The sequence below is a fragment of the Desmodus rotundus genome, chromosome 11, assembly GCF_022682495.2.
Source record: "Desmodus rotundus isolate HL8 chromosome 11, HLdesRot8A.1, whole genome shotgun sequence".
NCBI classification, from domain to species: domain Eukaryota; kingdom Metazoa; phylum Chordata; class Mammalia; order Chiroptera; family Phyllostomidae; genus Desmodus; species Desmodus rotundus.
The window spans coordinates 60851840-60875895 of record NC_071397.1 but is presented as its reverse complement, the minus strand read 5'-3'; the positions used below and the strand labels follow the sequence as shown (position 1 = coordinate 60875895).

General features: G+C 36.3%; 1 protein-coding gene across 1 annotated transcript in view; it reads left to right on the top strand.

The window, feature by feature from the left end:
* SEC63 (SEC63 homolog, protein translocation regulator) overlaps window positions 1-24056 on the top strand; it is a 73515-nt gene that overhangs the window by 15193 nt on the left and 34266 nt on the right. Inside the window, exons 2-9 of the mRNA XM_053913621.1 lie at window positions 4007-4106; window positions 8551-8665; window positions 13211-13323; window positions 18000-18061; window positions 18704-18762; window positions 19989-20039; window positions 21168-21276; window positions 23886-23980. Coding sequence (XP_053769596.1) covers window positions 4007-4106; window positions 8551-8665; window positions 13211-13323; window positions 18000-18061; window positions 18704-18762; window positions 19989-20039; window positions 21168-21276; window positions 23886-23980 — 704 coding nt within the window. The remainder of the gene's footprint in view (window positions 1-4006; window positions 4107-8550; window positions 8666-13210; window positions 13324-17999; window positions 18062-18703; window positions 18763-19988; window positions 20040-21167; window positions 21277-23885; window positions 23981-24056) is intronic.

Sequence of the window (24056 nt, the reverse complement as noted above, 5' to 3'; positions counted from 1 at the left end):
CTATTGCAACTGTTTGAACTTATGAAAATTTTTATATTTTAAAAATGTGTTTATTGATGAGAGAAAGAGAGAAATAAATAAATAAATATCGATTAATTGCCTCCCATTTGTGCCCTAAGTTTAACTCTCAACCTAGGTATGTTCCCTGACTGGGCATTGAACCCCCAACCTTTTGGTGTGTGGGATGACACTCCAATCAACTGAGCTACACTGGCCAGGGCCTATGATGAAAAATTTTAGATGCCAAATTAGAAATCTACAAGAAGGTACATGATTAAAAATATTTTTGTTGTGGTAAGCAGGCACAGAGGTTTGAAGACTTCAGACCTGGCTAATATTTTACCTCTTTGGGTTCTAGGAATGGGGTGCTATGAGTTCACTCAGTTATGCTGCAGCCTGGCAAATTACCCTGGCATGGACAGATGGGTGTGACTGTTTTAGCAAAGGCACCGCACAGTTTATGAAGCATAACCATAATAATAACCTCCCCCCCAAACCTGAACTACTCCCACAGACATGTAAACTTTATGTTCAGCTGCTGAGAGCAACCATAATGTGTTACGTTGTTTTCAAACTACAGAACTGTTTTATGACCTTGTAATTCCTTTTTCTATGAATGTGGATAATTTCTTAAGGAAGTTTAGCATATATTACTAACATAACATATGTTAGTAATATTACTAACATAATTTTTATTGGCCGTGGAACTAGTAATTCTATAAACTAGAAACTTATCAGTGAACTTCTTTGTATTTTTCTAAGTGTCATATAAAAATTGGATGGACTTGTGATATTTTGACAGAGGTCATTCATATAGAGATTTGGAATGTGTACTATGAATATTTAGTTGTGGTCGAAATCTAAATGCCATTGCACTTTGGTATAAACCATACCCTGTAGTACTTATCGTCTGACTTAAACCTTCTTCTAAAAGGGTAAGATTTAAGTTTTGGACTGGAAGAGTGAGGTATAATGTACACAAGGTACAACACTGGGGGTGCTGAAAACCATGTGTACTTTCTCTTGGCCAGGGACATTGGGAGAATGTCATTTCTTTGAATAGATCAAACTGTCTGGCTAATAGACTTCAGCTTTGTTCTTACAATCTTGTCAGCTGTTTACTTGGTTTCGAACCTGAAAATGAGAGACTGTGAAGGCTTAATTTCGTGAAATACAGATGAAAAAAATCTCCAGTGGTATTTTCAAAAATGTCCATATTTTAACCATGGAAATCAGAAAATTATCATTACTACCATTTCATTCTCAGATCCCATTCAAGTTTTGTCACTTGTCTCAATGATGTCCTTTATAGTAGAAGATTCCATTCATAGTCACATCACATTTAGTTGACCTGTTCCTTAAGTCTGAAACAGTTCTTCAGTTTTTTTTTTCTTGACTTTTAAAGGTTTCTGACCAAATATTTTATAGAATGAACCTGAATTTGGTGTGTGGTGTTTTTTTTTTGTTGTTGTTGTTTTTTTTAATGATTACATTCAGGCAGGAATTTCACAAAATTGATTCTATATTCTTCTCATTGCCTTCTGTCAGATTGTATGATTGTTTGTCGCATTGCTGGTGATGTTCACTGATAACCTGATGAAGGTGGTGACTGCCAGGTATTCTGTATTAGTTTCATATTGCTGCTATAACAAATTGCCACAACTTTAGTGGCTTAATACAACACAGATTTATTTTCTTATAGCTCTGGATGTCCGAAGCCCAAAATTTGTTTCCCGGACTAGTTACAGTATTGGCAGGGCTGGTTCTTTCTGGTGGCCCTAGAGTAGAATCTGGTTCCGTGCCTTCTCCATCTTCTCGAGATAGCCTGCATTCCTTGGCTTGTGGCCCCTCTCTCTATTTTCAAAGGACATCTCTAGCCTCTGCTCCCATTGACACATCGCCTGTCTTTGATCCTCCTGCCTTCTTATAAGAACCCCTGTGATTATATTGGGCCCACCAGATAACCTAGGATAATCTCCTCATCTCAAGATCTTCAGTGTAGTCACATCTATAGAGTCCATGTAAGTTAATATATTCATGGGTTCTGGGTGTTAGGATGAAGACATTTTGGAGTGGGTTGGGGGCAGGGATTCAGCCTACCACACTTCCCCACTGTGAAATCATTCTTTTCTCTTTTGTAATGTTTTTTGTGGGAAGATACTTTGATCTCTGGTTCTTGTTAGTGGAGAATGATATTTAGAAGTCAAGATCTGGGTGTGAGGTATGCTCACTACTATTGAGATTTCACTGTTTTAGTCTCTTGTTAGGTGGAGCTAGGAAATACGTGTGTATGTGTGTAGAGCTACATCAGTATTAAAAGATATTAGTCTATTCCACTTTAACGCCACGAGGTTCGTTCTTGTTTTCTATTTTTTAGTATATATGTCAGACCCTTCTCTGATATGTGTGACAGTGAAAAACTGATTCCAGTTATCCTAATGTACAAGGATGGGCAAAGGTAGGTTAACAACAATAATAATACAATAATAAATAATAATACAAGAGTAAACTTGGTTTCACATACAACTGTAAACCTACTTTTGCCCTCCCCTGTAGTTACTTGATCAGTTCCCTTGCTTATTACCCTTTCTGCACCACCCTTCCCCTACATGGATCCTTCTGCACCACACCTGGTTCTGATACCTCCTGCCATATGCCCTCCCATGTGCATGCTTCCCTCAGAGCATGGTGGTAACAGGATAGTTGGACTTCTTACATGGTGGCTTCGGAGACCATTCTATTACATGTAAAGTTCTTTTACTTATCTGACATCTCATTTAAGGACTGTGGTTTTGTAGTTTTTTTAATACCATGAAAAAACTTAGTATTAGCCAGCTGGACGATCTCAGTTTAGATGATCTCAGTTTTGTTGGCAACATCCAAAGCATCATTTAGTGTTAGGAGCCAGTTGAACATACTCCCTCTTCTCTCCATCAGGCCTGAGCAGCATGTGACCTTGACCATGTCATTGTCATAGAACTTCTTCACAGCCTGTTTGATCTTGTGCTTTTTGGCCTTGACATCTACAGTGAACACAAGTGTGCTTTTGTTTTCTCTCTTCATGGCTGACTTCCGTCTTAAGGGGGAACCTGATGATGGCACAGTCGTCAAGCTTGTTGCTCTTTTGAGATGATTTGGCTGTCTTTGCAGTGTCTTGGGCCAGAAGGTGAATAAAACGTGGATCTTCTTCTTTTGTGTGTCGCTGTGGATGCTCTATAGCACTGCCTTCTTGGTCTTCTGAACCTTTGTTTTTGGCTTTGGCTTTGGCCTTTGGAGGGGCAGGTGTTTATTTGTTCTTTGCTTTCTGCATGCTGTCTTTGTGAGTGTGTATTTTATTTTAAAACTTAAACTTTTTTTTAAAAACTTGGGAGCATTAGTCAAACCAATTGATTGTAGTTTTTTTATAGTAAAGCTCGTGATATTTTGGTTTTGGTTTAATTTCTTTTCAATTGAATTGCAGGTTTTTCCTGGGGATTAAAATAATACTTTTTGTCATAACTCTTATATGAATCTATTTTAACTTCTTATGGGTTTAGGTGACTTTTCTAATTTAATATAATTTTCATGTTTGAAGACTATCATTTCTGCTTAGCTTCCTTAATAAACCACAGGTTTCAATTGTTTCATATTTTTTATTCCTTCTTTAGTAGAAGGGAGAGGAGGAGAGAATATCTCAGAAATTACTGATTATGTGACTGAATATTTTGGGTGCAAGTCAGTTACTACATTTTTCAATTGGCAGTTATTGAAGTCTCACATGAAAAATGGTTCCTTGGTACCTTCAAAAGTTGAATAAAAGTTGAAATTCAAAAGTTGAATAAAGTTTGCCAGATAGATTATTTGTTCTATCTTGTGAATTTTTCTGAAAGGTCATTTAAGTAGGCAGTACTCTCATGTTCCAGGAAAATGTTAGCATGGTGATGAAGGTTAGGACGGAATTAAGTCTAGTTTTGCTTTCACTGAAACATGATTTAACTTACCACCTTTTTTTTTTTTTTTTTGACAGAGCAAATTCGATTAAAGAATATCAGAAATGTGTATGGAAGATGTATGTGGTATCGTTTACGGTTATTAAACCCCCAGCCAAATATTATTCCTACAGTCAAGTAAGTAATTGGTTTCAATAAAAAAAACTTAGTGTTTACTTTTTGCTAGATATCATCTAAAATGGGGGTATAATAATGAATAAAATATGTATCTGTAAAGAAATTGTGGCCTTAGTAAGGATAAGATGTGAATAGTAAATCTGAGAGCTGTCTGAACAGAGTGGTTTATAAATTCAAAGGAGAGTGTACTCCTGACTCAGGGGAGGAGGAGAGAAAGATATGTTAAACCTGGAGGGAAAGCCTTGTGCATCTTGGGTCAGGATTTGAATTTGTTGTAAAGATTATAGGGGAATCTTTAAAAGATTATCAAAAGGTGGGAGGTGACATGATCAAGTGACATTTCATGGTGATAAAGTTTATTGAGCATATACTGTATGCCAGGTTCTGTGCTAGGGCTTTATGTGTTATCTCATTAGTTTTCTATTAACTTCAGGGCAGATGTTTTTGCTTTTTCTGAGATGGGGAAACTGTAACTAAGAAAATAAGTTAACTCGACCAAAGTTGTGTAGCTTAAAGTGGTGGATTGGGGACCTAGCACCCTGTATTTCGGCAGGCTCATCTGCTTAAACAGGCCTATTTGCTTTTGTGAGGCAAAGGGGTGTGCTGCTTTACAGTTTAGGCTTCAGCTCTTCACCCTAAGTCTCAGTTTAGAGGGAATGGATGGAACTGGTAACAGGGGAAAGAGTTGCCATTATTGGAGGACCGTAACTTGTGAATTAACTACATTTACCTATCCAGTAGGTAGGAGGGGAAGACCTAACAGGAAATTAGTAACTTCAGGGGGTTTAAATAGTTTTTCTTTGTAAGGCTTGACTTTGCCTGGTTTAGTTACTTTGGAGAGGAAGGGAAATCTTGGCTTTGGTGTTGTGTTCTTTAGTGATTTGAAACTAAAAGTCACAATAAGTGTTTACAAGAGAAGTTTTATGTTCACTGTTTATTTTTTGCTATTGCTTCTTATTTTAAGTTAAACCTTTGTGAAGCAGCAAGACAAATATTTTTGGCCTCCCAGTCTCCTCTTTTCTGGGCTTTGGTCAACATAGTGGGTATCTGAACCTCACTTTTCAAGGAAAAAACCCCAACTCTGTGAAGTTCTCCAGTGATTAATAAACTGGTTTACTTAACTGGAGATAGAGATTAAAAGGATGTTTAAGTAAGGAAGAGTTCACAGATACTAGTAACAATTTGGTTAAGGTTAGAAACCATCAAACCTCTTTTGCTACTTAACCCTGAAGCATTCTTTCAAAACTAGGCAGTCATTGTGTAGTACTCTTAATTTCTGGAAATCACGTCTAAAACAATTTTTAAAGTATGCTTAGTAAAAAAATAAAAAAATTCATGAGTGAATTACCGAAGCTATTTGTAGTAAAATGCTTATCTTTTTACAGGAACCAAAATGCTTCTTTTTTTTTTTAAGTATTGTTACATATATCAGGTGCATATGTTCAAGGTCATGACTAGCTGTGTGTTTGCAGTGTTTAAAAATTTTTTTTGCATTTCAGCACATACTAGTAGTGAATGTGTCTCCTGGATACACGCAACCTACACTGTAATTTTTTTGACAGCAACCTCCTCTTGGTTAAAAAAACTGGTCACAGAGAATGATGCAGTCTGTTATCTTTACACCTTTGCTTTGGCCCTTGGGAAATTAGAGCGTAGTTTTATTGTTTGTGGTAGGTTTTTCATCAGCGTGGTGGTTCTGTCTTGGGTCTCTGCTCTCCTCCCTTTATTCTTTGGCTCAGAGAACCAGATGTTACAAGTAAGACATCTAACAAGGGGTGTAGCATATTCCCAGGTTTTTTTTTCCTCTTTCTTTCTACCTTTGTTTGCTTTTAAATCTTGCTTTCGTGGTTTTCAGTTTCACCTTTATCTTTGTTTTTCTGAGCTTTGTTAGCCTGTTGAGAAAGTTGGTAAAAGAAAATGTGGAGTTATTAATTTGTGTGGGAGTAAAGTATATTTTCATGTATTCTTTAGCATATTGAGGGTATTAGTAAACTTTGGGTTTCAGTTAAAAATTACTATTTTAAATTATTTTTATTATTCAGTAAGTAGTTACTGTGCACCTACTATGTACACTATGTGTCAGGTGTTATACTAGGTGCCGATATGTTGTGATTAACAACTAGATACGTTTCAACTCTTTACAGTTTTGGGAGCTTTTGGCAAGTAAATGAATAATGATAATAGAGTTTAGTAAGGGTTGTGAGGGGGATGCCATGAAAGACTGGAGGAATGACTCTGAGCTGGCTGGAGACAGAGAAGCTTCCCTGAGTAATGAGGTCTGAGCTGAGATTTGGGTGGAGTTACTAGCGACAGCTAATAGCTAATATGAGTTGACTATTTACTATTTCTGAGGCACTTTGTAGGTGCTTTAGGTACCTAATATCAGTTGATTCTCACACCTACCCTAAAAGTTGGAAACTGAGTTTTAAAAGACTAAAAGCAACTTGCTAAGACCTCTCAGTTACGGAGCAGTGAAGCTGGGGTTTGGCCTCAGGTAGTTTTGTTCCAGTGCCCATGTTTGTAACTGCCTCTCCCTAGATGGCCAGGGAAACATGGGAGTGCTCCAGGTGGGGCTCCCTCTTCTTCTTTGGCATGTAGATATGTGGAAAGCAGCTTGCAGTATTTATTATGCCCTTAGTGAGGCTTAGAGAACTATTTTGGCCAGATGGAAAGGAATTTGCATCTCAGTGCTAACTGTGTTTAAGCTACTCGGAAGTTCGTCAAAAGTTAATTAAGATCCTGTCCAGATGCCCAAGGAGCTTGCAGTGAGTCTGAGGAAGAAAGACACGGCTTGTGCTTCTTTGTGGCTGTAACCACAGTCTCCCCATTGTTGAGGATTAAGGATTGCTTCTTAGGGGGTAAACACTTCGAGTTGAGTCTCGAAGCGTGAATAGAGTTTGGGTAGGCAGAGGTGAGGAATGGGAATTCTAGGTAGAAAGACCAAAGAGCAAAAGCATGATAGTGGGACAGGCTTAGGGAACTTTGGAAGATGGGGATTTATTTTGTTTGAAAAATCAGGTGATAAAGGTAAGCAGGCCAGTTGGAACTGGATTCTAGAGTCTCATTCCAAAGCTAGGTTCCTAACAAGAGCTTAAACACATGGAACATTTTCTTTCTGCCTTTGAAAACAGCTCACTCCGGATATTATTTGATTAGGCTTCCTATGATCCGTTTTGTCTTTGTTTAACAAAAGACAAAACTGTTTTGTGTAACAAATTTTGATACAAAGGGTATAAAAAAACCAAATAATTCAGTTTCATCACTTGAAGATAGCCACTATTAAGATGATTTAGCTTTCCATATTTTTATTTATAATAAACTTATTTAAAAATATGATTATATTACATGTACATACAGCTTTGAAACCTGTTTTTTAAAAAAAATTTAATAATATTAATACAAGGTAGATAATTTTCCACCGCAAGTATTTTTAATGGCTAGATAGTATTTCACTGTGTGGACATACTGTTAATTTATTTGTCTAGTACTCTATTAATAGGCACTTATGTGCGTGTTTTTTTCTGCTGTTATTTGTATCTGTGACCACCCTTTTACACTTTCTTTAGTTAATTCTAGTTTATTTCCTTCTAAGTTTCTTGAAGTAAAGTAGATGGATAGTTAAAAGGGTATGTACTTCTTCAGGTCTTTTAATACCATACTGTCAGATTTTCTTTCAGAGTGTAATGTATATGAGCGTTCCTTCTTTTCTTTAATCTCTCCAGTGCTGATATCAGTCTTTTAAATATTTTCACTAAACAGAACATATCGGAGAGAAGAAATTAGTTTTTTCCCCAAATTAAGTACTCTTGTATATCATTTTTTAACCTTATTATGTATATCTTTCTATGTCTTTGGCTAAAATATGTTCCAAAATCAGATGAGACTGGGTGCATTCAGGGTGGTATGGCTGTAGACTAAAATATGTCCCATTGTATGGCTCTGTCTTCATTAATTTAATTAGTTCCCTATAAATGGACATTTAGGTTGTGTCCAAAGTTTCACTATTATAAACATGTCTATTTATTTATCTTTGAACAATTGACCCATTATTTTTGTAGTTTATTTTTCTAAAAGTTATTGGAAGATCAAGAACAATTCTTTTTTTTTTTTTTACATTAAATGGTTTACTAAATACTTGGTATTAATATATTTTGATCAAATGTAATAATAAGTTAATAAGCTGGATTTACTTCAGCACTTAAAATTCTGCAAGTAGTAACTGAGAGAATATTAAATGCCAGGCACTCTACAAGATTCTGGAGACGTGCAAGGTGAAAAACACACTGTTTTCTTGCTATCACAGGAGTTTAGAATTTGAGTCAATAAGCATAGCAATATGAATCTACTTTAGATTGTTTTATGCCTTGATCTTGCCATTATGTCTCTGAAAGGAAAACCATACAGATGTATTTATTTATACTTCATTTATCTTTTTTCTAAACAGGAAAGTAGTTCTGCTTGCAGGATGGGCATTATTCTTATTCCTTGCATACAAAGTTTCCAAAACAGACCGAGAATATCAAGAATACAATCCTTATGAAGTATTAAATTTGGATCCTGTAAGTAGTGTTCTTATATAATGCACATTAGTTTAATGATCCCACGAAAGTACTGTAAGTCCATATCCTAAAAGAAATTGAACTGTGCCTAAAAAATAAGACTTTGGTCAGTTAAGTTTTTTACTAAAATAAGATACATATCTAATCTATTATTTATTATTCTAATGTACATTTTTTAAGCTATAGATGTTTATTGCCATCCTGTTAAGGATTGACTGGTAATTGCTAAAATGTCAGAATATTTGAAGACAAGAGGTTAGTGAGTATGTTTTTAAAGGACATGTGTAAGGTGGGTTTAATGCAAAGTTAAAACCAGGAGGTTTATATATGTTAGCTGAATGATTAAAGTCTTTTGACCCTGTGTTAATAGACTCTAAGGTAGTGTTAACTCTTTATGTCTTACAAGAACTGGTTTCATTGTCATAGAAATTCAGATTGACCTTGGTTGTATCCTTTGGGTAATCTCTTGATTGAACTTGATTGATAGGTTCCCAACAGAAAATTAGTTTGTTAGGTATGTCAGTGGAAAGTTAGAACTGAAATGAATGATGGAAGTCATCTAGTCTTTTTTTCTTTTTTAATTGTTTGTGGTATCATTTTATTTATTTACTTGTTTATTTATTTATTTTTAGAAGGGAAGGGAGGGAAAAAGAGAGGGAGACAAACATAGATATGAGAAAGACATCTTTTATATGTTTCCTGCCTGGGGATTGAACCCACAAAGTTGGTAGGTATCCTGGTGTGACCAGGAGTTGACTGGAAACCTGTTGCTTTGTGGGACAGTGCCCAACCAACTGAGCTACACTGGTCAGGGGTAGCTTTTTTTTTTCTGATGGTGAAAATGAGCCCTGGAAAATTTGTAACTTGTCTGGGGTCCTAGCCAAATGAAATCTAGTACTCTTTCCATTTTTTCTCCAAGCTACTTCTTTTAATTCTAGTCACTGCTCAGTAGATGGCTTGACCCAGAGATACGTATAACACTAATAAGGAGTGTGTTTATCTTCCGGCTTTCTGCTTTATAGGAGAAAAGTGTCCCTATCATTTATCTTTTTGTGTTGGGATGGTCATGGTCATTGAGAGATTTTAAAGATTAAAAGGTTTGGGGACAGGTTGATGCTATGAAAAGTCAATGTCAAAAGCTTATTATTAGAAAGTAAGTCTAATCAGAAAACAACTAAGGTAAATTTATTATTTGCTTAATATTAAAATATTGACAAAAAGATGAAACCAGATATTCTTCAGCACATATTCTTCAGATTATTTCTTAGAAAGGAAATTAACCTTTGATTGGAGGCTTTTTTCAGCCAGACTTAATTTACCATGATCATTCTTGATATTTAAATATGACTATCCTTTTATTTTATTTAAATACACCGTTACATATGACCTGTGTGGCAGATGGGGTGCCAGTCCTGCCTAGTCAAAAAATTGAGTATGGAAGATGGACGAGAAGGTGAACACGGCTCGCCTCCTCGCACAACCACTCCAAAACTCCAACTAAACTACAAACCAGAGATCACTCAGAACTGTCAGAAATTGAGTTGAATGGAAATCCAACAACTGTAGAACTAAAGAAACCACTTCAATCTAGAAGGGTGGGAGACGTGGAGACACGGAGTGAATGGGGCCCACACCCACATGTGGTAGAAAAAATTAGGGAGGGATATCTTGGGAGTGAGGGGTCCCAGCCCCACACCAGGCCCCCTGGCCCAGGGTTCCAGTGCCAGGAAGAGAAGCCCCCATGACTTCTGGCTGCAAAAACTAGTGGGATTGCAGTTGGTGAGAAAAACTACTGGACTCCCAGGCAGTTCATCTTAATGGGCCCGTGCTGAACTTACTCAGATGTATTCCCTCTGAGCTCCAGCACCACCATAGTAGCAGCTTGAAAGGCACCAGTGGCATATGGGGAGGAACTGAAGTGTCTGGCATCAGAGTGAGAGCTGGGGGCAGCTCTCTCCCAGACAGAAAGGTGGGTAGAGGCCATTGTGCCGTTTTTGATCTCTTCCTGCACAGAGCCACAGAACTGGCAGGTGGGAGCCATATCTGAGACTCCATCAACCTGGCTTGCACTGTTTGCCCCACTCTGGCTATTATCTGAGGCTCCACTCCACCCAACTTATGGGCCCGCCTCCAGCCCCATACCTCTAGCTAAGCAGCCCCAGGCTGGGCACTAGCAGTAGTTAGCTTTGGATCACAGCTTGGCCCTGCCTGGGAACCTTCAAGCCCAGCACAATTAGCAGCCATCAGCAGATTGCTTTGTAGCTCATGCTGGGTGGCCCCGGGTGGAACACAGGTGGTGGCTGATCCTGACCTGCACCAGAGTCTTGGCACCCGGCACAGCTACAGACCACATCAGAGCACCACCACCCTGCTCTGGCACAGCTGACCCTCCATGGAGGGTGGACATTGGTGGTCATTGTTCACAGATAGTCTTTGCAGCTCATTGGCCTGGGTAAATCCCTCCCATAGACCTGCCAACATCAAACAAGGCTCAGCTACAAGAGGAGGGTGTACTCAGCGTGCAAAAAGGGTGCACCTCCAGTACACAGCTTTGAATGATAGGGAAGGCTGTGGCACTGGAGTCTACAGGCCATGCTACTAAGACAGGGAGTCATAGTGGCCCTACCTAATATACAGAAACACACAGGGAGGCTGGCAAAATGAGGAGACAAAGAAACTTGGCCCAAATGAAAAAACAGAAGAAAACTCCAGAAAAAGAACTACACAAAATGGAGATGAGCAATCTCTCCGATGCAGAATTCAAAACACTGGTTTTAAGGATGCTTAAGGAACTCAGTGAGTACTTCAACAACATAAAAAAAGACCTAGACAGAAATGAAGGATATACTAATAGAAATGAAGAGTTTACAGGAATCAGCAGTAGAGTGGATGAAGCTGAGAATCAAATCAATGATTTGGAACATAAGGAAACAGAAAACAACCAAGCAGAGCAACAAGAAACAAAAATAGTCCAGAAAATCCAGGAGAGTGTAAGAAGCCTCTGGAACAACTGCAAGCAAACAAACATTCACCTCATAGGGGTGCCAGAAAGAGAAAAGAAAGAGCAAGAAAAGAAAGAGTTTGGAAATCTATAAGAAAAATTGATGAAGGAAAACTTCAGTAATTTGGTGAAGGAAATAGAATGCAAGTCCAGGAGGCACAGAGAGTACCAAACAAGATGAATATAAACAGGTGCACACCAAGACACATCATAATGAAAATGCTGAAGGTTAAAATAAAGAGAGAATCTACTAAGCAGCAAGAGAAATGCAGTTAGTTACCTACACAGGAGTTCCCATAAGGTTGTCAGCCAATTTCTCAAAAGAAACTTTGCAGGCTATAAGGGATTGGCAAGAAATATTCAAAATCATGAAAAGCAGAGAGACCTACAGCCAGGATTGGTCTACCCAACAAAGCTATCATTTAGAAGGACAGATAAAGAGCTTCCTAGATAAGAGAAAACTAAAGGAGTTTGTCATCACCAAACCATTATTACATGAAATGTTAAAGGGACTTAAGAAAAAGATGATCAAAACTATGAATAATAAAATGGCAATAAATGCATACTTATCAACAATTGAATTTAAAAAACAAACCAAGCAGGAAGAACAGAGGCAGAATTATGGATATGAAGAGTGTGTTGAGAGTGTGGGATGTGGGGGAATTGGCAAAGAGGTGAGAGGATTAAGAAGTACTCACAGAATTGGTAGTCACAGAATAGCCATGGGGGGATGTAAAGTACAGCACAGGAAATAGAGTAGCCAAAGAACTTACATGCATAACCCATACACATGAACAAAGGTGGGGGGATTGTCTGAAGGGATAAGGGGGGCAAAGGAGGGACAGCTGTAACAGTACAATCAATAAAATATTTTTTTAAAAATTAGAGTATAACTTTGTATTATTGGATTGGAGGGAAAACAGTATTTTCAATTCCCAGTAGGGAAACTGGTTGAGAATGCAAAACTACTGTTTCTGATTTGCAGTTAATTGAATCTGTGATGTGAAACCCATGAATACCAAAAAAATTCACACATAAGTACACCTGTGGTTTCAAACCTGCGTTGTTCATAGTTTCATTCTCATATCATTGGTGCCTAGTGTGCTGCATGCACATAGTAGATGCTCAATAAAATAAATGTATTGGACAAAATAAGTATATATATTTAAATTTTTCTAAAAAAATCCTTATCCTTACATAAGGATATGTTTATTGACTTGTGGGTGGGGGGAGGGACAGAAAGAGAAAGAAATATCAATTGGTTGCCTTCTGTATGTGCCCCAACTGGGATCAAACCTGCAATCTGGGTATTTGCCCTGACCTGGAATTGAACCTGCACACTTTGCTGCACGAAGTGATGCATCAACCAATTGAGCCACCCAGCCAGGGTCAAATAATTACACTTTCATTTAAAAAGTACATGGGGTGAAATTTATGGGACAAAATATATAGGATAAAAACTAGTTCATCTTTTAAGTTCAGAATAGGATTTTATATTTATTGCATTGTGGTCATTTTTACTAAAAAAAATCTTTTCTTTTTAGGGGGCAACAGTAGCAGAAATTAAGAAACAATATCGTTTGCTGTCACTTAAATATCATCCAGATAAAGGAGGTGATGAAGTTATGTTCATGAGGATAGCAAAAGCTTATGCAGCGTAAGTGTCATAGGGCTCATTACATATTTTTAAGAGTGGTAAAGATAATTTTCTATTTGAATAAAATAGTAATTAAAATAGTTGTCATGCCCTTTTATTAAATGCTGAGTCTGTCATTTATGGCACTGTCTGGAAACCCTAAAATAGTACCATATTTTTCAGACTATAACATGCACTTTCCCCCTCAAATTTGGGAGGAAAATGGGGGTGCATCTTATAGTCCAAATGTAGCTTACCTGGCTCATGCAGGGAGAGGGGGGTGGGCGGTGGAGTGGGGTTCCTCTCCCCCACCCCCCTAATCTTCTTCCTCTAAAACCTAGGTGTGTCTTATAGTCCGAAAAATACAGTAATCTAAACCTTAATTTTAAGTAACTTAGAGTAGTGCATCTGTGATACGAAGTTGGTTAAATTAAGTAGTGAGATGTGAATTGAGCCTTTTTCATTTCTAGGCTTTTTATTAGGCTAGATCTGTTTCTCGTATTTAGGCAATGTAGCTTGTCTCATTTAAACTCTTTAAAGACCAGTTTTAAGTTTTGGGAAACAGGATAAAGTACATAAAATTAGAAGCAGTTATTCCTTGAGCGTTATTGTTACAAGAGATAACGGTTAGCTGGATTCTTCTGGACTCATGATAGATATATCTACAGAGCTCTTATGTTGAATTAAAGAGTAAAATACAGATAAGGTGTCTGGTTTTTGAGGACTCAGTGATATGTAATAATTTCGTGATCTAATTTTACAAATATAAGTAAATAAGAGGATACTCAGGTATAATAGCAAACCAAAAGTGGCATGTGAATGATAAAAGTTAGGGAATTGTTTTACTCACTTTTGTTCTTGATAAAAGTATGCTGACTGTGTCTCCTCTTCCCCCCCTTCCTGTGGATTGCTTGTTATCTATATGAATGTGATTCTGTAATTCAGGAGCTCCTGAAGTATGTATGTACTACATTTTTTTTTCTGTAAAGCCGATGTCCTCCAAATTAACATCTTTCTGTTGGTGTCTCCTTTTCCTCTTTTTAAATTGTGTCTCCTTCAAGCACATACTCTCATTGCACAAATATGTCAGTGCCTTAGTTGCTCTTTCTGGGTTATTTAAGAAGAATTGAAGATTTCCAGAGGAAGCCACATAGACAAGATTACTTAATTAGTAGTTTTAATTTTAGTGCAGTTATTTTGTTCCACCCTATCTTCAGGTACTGTAACATTTTCAAGTTCATGAGTTTGTTCTCACATTACTGGAAATCTGACTCTTTATAATGTATAATCACTATTCTAAAAAGAACAGAATAAAATGTGGCCTTTAGTTTTAACTTAGTTACATGATCGAGATACAGAGTATTTTATATATAAGATGTTTTAGTTGATGTTCCATATCACACAAATGAAGTAAATGATTATGAGACCCAGACTTTGAGATCTTGTAACTTGTACAAGTATAACTAAATGAGATAAGGCTGTACATTTTAGTAAATATAAGTTCTAACTGATTGACTTGAAGGTACTGTCTTATGTATAACTCTAGGAGCATAAGTATAACTCAAGCACCTTCTGGAGTGTAAAAGTTATAGGCTTTGATATACAAAGCTTTTTAGAATTTGCTTTGGTTATGCAGGATATTGTCTCTTCCTTTATTTGCCCATTATAATAAACTAGCTAGGTCATTCCTATTTCTTCATACAAGATATTAACTTAAAGGAAAGGAAGTCTGGTTATTTTTGAGGAGTTAGATCAACTATTGAATTTTCTGGTTCATTCTTCTGGATGCAGTTGGGATTTGGCTTTCAGGTGTAAAAACCCAACTTCAAGCTACTTTATAACAAGTGGGCAGCAGAGATGTTACCTTAAAGCTATTTCAGCTTTTAAAAACGTGTTTTCATATGTTTGCACACATGAATATGTAACTTAGCTCTACATAGCCAACTCAGTCTAATGAAATATAATGAAAGCATTAATGAAAGCATTCTCTAGATCAGGATTTATAATCTGGGGTCCCACAATTGTATACAGAATTTATGTATATTTGTAAATGTGTATATATTACAGAGCAAAGGGCACAGATTCCATTAGATTTATATTTGGATCTATGATACAGCCTTGCACCTCCAAAGTGAAGGGATATAATCATGTCTAGGAAACTTTACACTGATTGAATTTTAAAAAAAGTTATCTTAGCATCATTGGGTTTATTTAAGCTTGTTATATATGAGTTAACAAATCACCTAGCTTTTAAATACTTTAGTCTTAGGAATGGTGTTATACTAAAGCATTAGTAAGTGGCAAAGAAATCATTGACTTTAAAAAGTTGATGAATCCTTTTATTTGAGTATCTAGCATGGTGCCTGTCACACAGCAGTTGCATGAGTTGGTTTAATGAAAGAGTTAATGGAATTGTAATCAGGTATGTGTGTGGATTAAATATCAAATGCCTTTATGATGTGAGCTGTGCTTTATTTTGCAAAATCTGAGGGCACTGTATAGAGAACATGTGGCAAACACAAGGCCCGTGGGCCGAATCCGGCCCTCCACCTTACTTTATCCAGCTAGGTACCTTGTTTCTACCCAGCAGCAGCACCGAGCTCCTGCTTAACTGTTAAGGAGTAGTTACATTTATACCGTCCTAAAATTATATTTGGCCCTTGGAAGGCAACCTTGAGGCTGATGTGGCCCCTGGTGAGAATGAGTTTGACACCCCTGGTACAGAGAATAGAGCAGTCTATTGTGCTGTCATCACCAGAAAGGCAGAAGGGACTGAGATAATTATTTTGAGGAAAAGAATCTAATTAGAAGACAGAATATTGAGAGAAAGAATAGCTGAAGCTTTGGGTATACAACTGTACAGGTAAACTGGGGCAAAATTTTTTGAGAAATATCCCTCAACAGAAAAGAATCTTAGCACCACTCCTTATTAACTTGAAATCTCTCTAATAATGAATCCCATTGGCTCCTGTATTTTACTGTGTCTTAGTTTAAATAGTTTAAGTAGAGGCACACAGTTAAATAAAGGACTAAAGATGTTTAGGTACTTATTTTTTATAAATGGTCAAATCAGTAAGTTTAAAAATATTTTCAAATTATTGAAAATTTTTGCTATTTTATGAAGGTTCTTCTGCATTCTCTCTCTCTCAACCTGGAACTTGGTTGAGTAAACTCTATATCGTATCTTAAGTGCATATGTTCTGGGAAATAGAAATAGGGCAAAAATTAGATTTGAACATAAACATAATCTTTTGGTCTCCAGGAATGCCTTCCTTATTTTATTGTCATTTTGTGTGAGTGTGTGTCTGCCTTATCTCTTTAACAACACTGTAAAGTGTTTGAAGGAAATAAAAGTTTTAGTGTTTTCTTAATATCTATATGAGACCTGGAATAAAACCACTCTCACTTTGTACCTTTAGCCATCGCCCAAGTCATGGGTTATATTTATATGCAGGCATTTAAAAAAATCACTCTGTCACTTTCATATTGCCTATGTTAGGAAGCTGTTGCTTTAGTGGCTATTTTTCTTTTTTCTTTAAACATTTTTAAAGTATATTTTATTGATTATTCTATTACAGTTTCTCAATTTCCGCCCCCCTTGCTTGGTTTCTCCCTTCCTTCCAGCAATCTCTGCCCCACCCCACCAACCTTAGTTCATGTCCATGGGTTATGCATGTAAATTCTTCGGCTTCTGCATTGCCTATACATCCCCCTGTCTATTCTGTACCTACCCAGTTATGCTTCTAAATCTGCATACCTTTTCCCCCTTCTCCCCCTACTCCCTCCCAGCTGATAACCCTCCAGATAATCTGCATATCTATGATTCTATTCCTGTTCTAGTTGTTGCTTAGTTTCTTTTTCTTTTTGTTTTTTAGATTCAATTGTTGATAGTTGTGAGTTTGTTGTCATTTTAATGTTCATAGTTTTGATCTTTTCTTGAATAATGCCCTTTAATATTTCATATAATAAGGGCTTGGTGATGATGAACTTCTTTAGCTTTACCTTGTCTGGGAAGCACTTTATCTGCCCTTCCAATCTAAATGATAGCTTTGCTGGACAGAGTAATCTTGGTTGTAGGTCCTTGCTTTTCATCACTTTGAATACATCTTGCCAGCCTGTTCTTGTAGCAGACTATTTTTCTAATTCTGTGGGCAGTTGACTTTGGAGGAAGTTTGCTCTCAATACAAGGTAAATGACCTTTCCCACAGCAATGGAGTTTATAGGTGTTTTTCTTTTCTTTTTTTGAAAATAAGGTGCCAGTTTTGGAGGGATTATTATTAATTATGAATTTTATATTTAGAATATAGATACATATCATTATTGAAGTGCAAACATGTTCATTGAAGACATTTTGGAAAATGTGTGAGCATATAAGAAAAAAGGCAACTATAATTCTCCCTGCCTTCTGAGAAACTGTGTCAGCCTTTAAAGTTTCATCTCCTGGCTCGAGTGGCTAAACTTGAAGACCCACGAGGCAACCGGGAATTTGTTTCAAGTCTTAATAGTTGGTATTTTTTGTCCAGAATTCCTTGCTCCCCTATTTCCTTTTTTCCCCCTGATTTCAGAGAGGGTTTTCTTGATTTTCTGAAATTAATATCTTTAACAAATGAGTTAGTTGGTTAATGGAGTTTGTATGTGTGAGGACTTGTTTTTCAGATGGGGCTTTCTAACTATTGAACTTTGTTCTTTGATGCTAGTCTAACTGATGAAGAGTCTCGGAAAAATTGGGAAGAATTTGGAAATCCAGATGGACCTCAAGGTGTGTTAAATGATAATTAAAAAATATTGGGGGTATGGTATATATTATTAAAATGTTAGATTGAAAATATTTTGATTTTCTTAGTTTATCAGTAGGAAAATTACAACCACTTGGAGTTAAATAGACATGTAAATTGAGTCGGTGACTGGGAATCGAATGAGTGATCCTTTGGTTCACAGGTTGGTGCTCAGTCCACTAAGCCACGCCAGCCAGGGCCCTTTAATTAATTTTTAACTTTATTTTTCTTTCTAGAAACTAGTTTGGAAGATAGAACTTAGATTGATGAGAAGAGTAGTCACTGTCATTCATCATTTCCAGTTAGTAGTTTGAAAAAACTGGATGGAAAAAAGTTTTTCTTTGCTGACTTTAGACATTTTCTCACATATTCATAGTGTTCACATAAACTCAGGAAATATAAAAGAATTTAGATTTTTTTTAGAAAGAAAGAATTCATGTACTTAAATTGAATTTTGTTTCCCCTACTGGAAAAATTTAATTTCAGATATAAACTATATCCATTCATTTGTGTAATGGGAACACACATAATAAGATGATCTTTCTCAGTTTTTTTGTGAGGGGTAGAAGACAGAATTTTGGGATATAAATAAAACTGAAAGTACAGAAATATTCTTCTTATTTTAGCCACCAGCTTTGGAATTGCCCTGCCAGCTTGGATAGTTGACCAGAAAAATTCAATTTTGGTGAGTGCTTAAATTTAAATGAGATAAATTATGATGTGTTTGACATATCTTGGTAATATAAAGAGAGCTACTACAATGAAAATGTTGGTATGTGGTTTTTAATTTAACTGTATTGTGAAACTTTTTACAAAATGGAGAAGAGAATTGGTTATCATTATTAGGTTGCTGGTTTAGGGCATTGTATTCTAAAAGTAGTGTTAAAACCTTAAAGTTGTGGTGATTTTCTTTTGGAGGCAGTTTCAGATTGGGTCTTACCCTCGGTTTGGGGAACTACTGTTTTTTATGGTATCTGTATTTATCCTAAGTTGTGCTCAAAATTTAAATTATCCTTTATTTCACATTTACCCAGGCTAAATTAATTTTAACATATTCTAAATTTATAGTATATATTCCATGTGGTACTTCATGAGGCAGTAGGATATCAGTCAGTTATGGATGCTGAACTCTAAAATATCAGGAATTTCTCTTGTTCAGGAATAGATGACTCCCTACTTTCTTGAAAATAATTATCTAGGAGTTGTCTTTGAAATAATAAAAAACCAAAATCCATATAGTCTGTGATTTGTTTTGAAATGGCTATTTAATGTTTTTTTATGGCAGATTAACATTTGTTATCTTAAAGGGTATATAGTTGCTATATGTAATTGCGTTTATCATGTTTAGGGTTACTCTGGGAATACTAGAGAAGAGAAAGATAGCTACCAGATTTGGGATCACTCAGTGGGAGAAAAATCTGAGACCAATAGACTTCAAACAGAACATTATAAAGTTACTCCTTGATGTTTAGACAAAGGAACCAGGCAGTATTCTATTACTTATTTCCAAGGCACTAATCACTTATGAAGGTATGAATATGTAAGTACTTGACTGGAAGGGAAATACAGTTTATAAAGCTGTTTTGCTGGTGTTATTTATAGCGTGAATGAAAAGGTAATTTATTATAGTGGAAAAGAACATAGGTTCTGTATCTGGAATGCCAGGCCTAGCTCTCACCTACTAGCTATGTGACCTAGGACAAGCCGTGTAACTTACATATGCTACAGGTTCACTCTCCAAAACGAAAATCATCATGGTACCTTTCTCAGAGGGTTTGAAATGAAGAATTAAATGAAGTAATACATGAGGAATGCTTTTAATAGTGCCTTCCCCATGTAAGCCTCAAAATAAGTGTTTATGGATATTACTATAAGTTGCCTGATGAAGGCCATAATTTTTTTCTCTTCTAGGTTTTACTTGTATATGGATTGGCATTCATGGTTATCCTTCCAGTTGTTGTGGTAAGTTCTAGCTCTTTTTATTAATGTATTTGTGGAAAGGGAATTGATGGCATGCTTTGGAGTCTTACTGTAAAATTATAATTTGTTTTAGAATATAATTTATTGACCTTTGACATTTAAGACTCTTATGTTCAGCTATTTAAAGTCTTTTAAAGGTAATACCACTTGATATGTTAAAGTATGTTACCTCCCAATTCAAAAGTTAGACACAACTGGTAGTTTAAATTTAGTTTTCCTTCACCACCTCCCTCAACTCCATTTCTCTGTCAGAGATAATCTACTGCTTAAGTTTGGTGTTTTCCCTTTTAAATACAAGGTGGGGAAAAATAGGCTTGCAATTGTGGGTACACAAAACACAGTTTATTCTTCTTATGATTTATAAATTACTGTATTTTTTCCGTATGAACAACTGTAAACCTACCCTGTATTTTTCTAGGTATTATGTATACATACACACATTTTAAAACGTGTATGGTAATATGTATTGTTCTGGGACTTTTTTTGCTTCAGATATTAGGGGTACAGCATATTGAGCAACCTCATTTTTAAAAACAGCTGTATAGCGCCTCAAGATGGAGATACCATAAAGTTGTGATCTTGCCATTTATTAGATTTATGACTGGTTCTGGTCTTCCTGACCGTACAGTTTCTGATTCCTATAGTGAGGCTAGTAATTTACCTGTTGTGCCTTTGCCGTAGGACTTTTGTGTGAGCATCCAGCTGTGTAATGTGCATGAAAGCAGTCTACTAGCTATCGAATTGTTCCTACATTTATCTATTAAATAAGTATTGAAGATATGCTATGTGTCAGGAACCAGCTTGTTGCTTATAGTAATGGGTTGTTTCATTCCTATTTTGTCTTCAAACAATTTCTAGCTGAAACTTAATGCTTTAATGATACATATATGTAGTGAGGTAGGTTCAGGCAGTACAAATGCGTTGGGCAATATGAATATTTGCTAAATAAATCATTTGAAATATATAATGAAGGCATTTGTTCTAAAGCTGAGGTATTTTTATTGGTTTATGAACATTTATAAAATTTGACCATAAACATATTCTTTATCAAACCTAACATTTATTGTAGCTTTCATGCTTTATTTCTTGTTTAATTTTGTTTGTATTTAGGGGTCTTGGTGGTATCGCTCAATACGCTATAGTGGAGACCAGATTCTAATACGCACTACACAGATTTATACATATTTTGTTTATAAAACCCGAAATATGGACATGAAACGTAAGTAAATTTAAGTAACTATGACATTAGGTTATTTTCTGAGTCATTTATGTGGAGATGATATACATTCAACTGGAGAAATTCCATTTTACAGTTTTATGGATACTCAGTTCATGTAACTAAAGCTGGAGGAAAATGCTAACATCCTTTATCACATTTCTTTTTTTTTTATCATCCTCACCCAAGGACATTTTTTTCATTGCTTTCAGAGAGGGAGTAAGGGGAAGGGGGGCGGAGAGAGAGACATGGATGTGAAAGAGAAACAATGATTGGTTGCCTTCTTGTATGTACCGTGACCAGGGCTCAAACCTACAACCTGGGTATGTGCCCTGACTGGGAGTTGAAGCTGCAACCCTTGGCTCTATGGGATGACACTCCACGCAACTGAGCCACACTTGCCAGGACTTTATTACATTTATTGATATATTTTTGTTATTCTCATTTACTCAGCTGTCTGTTTTTTTTTTCCCCAGAAGTTCTATGCTAAAGCTTCATGTGGGCTAATTTTGTAATAATACCAGCTAATGTTTCTTGAGTATTTGTTATGTGCCAGACATTACTAGGCTCTATACATGTATTAACTCATTTAATCTTTGCTGTGCCGCCATAAGTAAGTGTTGGTTTTAAGCACATGATATAGGTGAGGAAACTGAACCTAAGGATACACAGTAAGTGACAGAGCCGGGATTGAACCCAGGCAGTTTGGTTCCTGAGCCATAAACCAGTACATTATACTCTATTAATTACAATAAAGTAAGTGGAGTTTTTGGGCATGTTGAAAGAAAACTGCCAGGATATTTCATTCCCAGAGTCTTACTTTAACATTTCTTATATAAAAAAAGTGCCATCCTAAATAATACATTTTTCAGACTATAAGATACACACCCCCATTTGAGAGGGAAATGGGGGTGTGTCTTATAGTCCGAATGTAGCTTACCTGGCTCTTGTGGGGTAGTGGGGGTGTTGCGGGGGTGGGGAATGTAGCTTACCTGGCTCATGGTGGGTGGGGGGGTGCGGGGGGCAGCAGAGGTGGAGCAGGGGTTTTTTTTCCTATTTTCCTCTAAAACCTAGGTGCATCTTATGGTCCAGTGCATCTTATAGTCTGAAAAATACGGTACTTTCTTTGATCCCATAAAGCTAATGTAAATTTTATCTCTGGAATATATAGTATTTTCTTTTAGAATCACTGCTATGCAGAAATCATAGACATCCTTCTTGCCCTCCTTAAAAAGAAAAAAGAAGATACAAGTTTTAAATTGTGCCTCACTGGAAAATGAAATTTTTTGTTCCAAAACCTAAATGGAGTTTTCTCTATTGTGGATTTGCCAATTTTACTGTCTGGGTAACCAGAAAGAGAGTTCTCGGGATCATATGACTGTGAGCTTATATTTCGGAGGAATGAGCAGATCTTTGATTTCTGAAGAGTGAATGTTACTTTCCCTTATGCACACATATCACTCTTCCTTATGCTGGATTGAAACATTAATGTCGAACTTATTTCCTTACGAAAATATTTAATGTTTATAATATATTTTAATGTGGTTTTTGCATCAGTGTCCTTGATTTGTATTTCATTTCTGAGGGCAGTACTTAGCTTTGTACAATTAATTCTATTAGCGCATTGTTTAGTTGGTGGGTTTGGTTATATATCCTTGGTTGCTTTAGCATTGGCACCATTTATATAGCCATCTTAGGAACAATTTTCATGAAAACATTTGAAGGTAGTCATAGTAATAACTCACATTACTGTGCTTACTGTGCGGCAGGCTCATATGAAGAAACTAAGGTCTATAAAGAGGTGAAGACTATTGTCTAGGTCATTTAGCTAGGATGTGAAAACTCCAGGGTTTATGCACTTAACCTCTATGCTGCCCTGCTTTTTGTGAATACATTGCATGTATTTTCTGTGATAACTATAATGCCAGTCATTGAAGAGCTTGTATAAGCCAACAAGAGTAATGCTAATATATGGGCTGGGCAAAAGGAGGTTTACAGTTCGTACGGAAAATAGGATAATTAATAAATACTAATACAAGAATAAACTCTGTACTCAATAAACATGTACTGAACTGTAAACCTACTTTTGCTCTGCTCCCTACGTGGCTGTGAATCATGTGTATTTCAAGAGTTGTGTAATAGAAGTTTCTGTAAATGACAGAAGGCTATGAGGAGTTATAAAGTGAAGAAACCTAAAACTCTCTTAAACTCATTATTAGCCATATTTAACCACAGAACCCCTTTTTTTCACGTAACATTATTAATATCACATGGAATACTTAATGGTCTATAGAAAGTTTCTATGGAAAACATGCTTGGGCCTAGAAACAGATGTTATTTGAAGTGATTTTAATGCTTTCAGTTGCTTTGGGGCTATTAATTTGATGTATATTTCTATTTACTTGTGAAAAGTAGTATTGTGGACATTTTAAAAAGTGAGACTTTTTTATGGGAGAAATGAATACTTGTTAGTAGTTGGGTTCAGTTGGTTTTAAGCATTGTGTGTGGTTGGAAAACTGCCTCACTCTAGGATTAATGAAGTATCATACGAGGGGAAATTAATAGGTGAGCAAATATATTTACTTACCTTCATATTTCTCTTGTTTTCTTAGGTCTTATCATGGTTTTGGCTGGAGCCTCTGAATTTGATCCTCAATATAATAAAGATGCCACAAGCAGACCAACAGATAATATTCTAATACCTCAGGTTAGGCCATCTTTGAAATTCCTTAATAAGCATTTAGTTATTAAAGTCAATGCTTTTTTGAATGTGTATTTTTGAA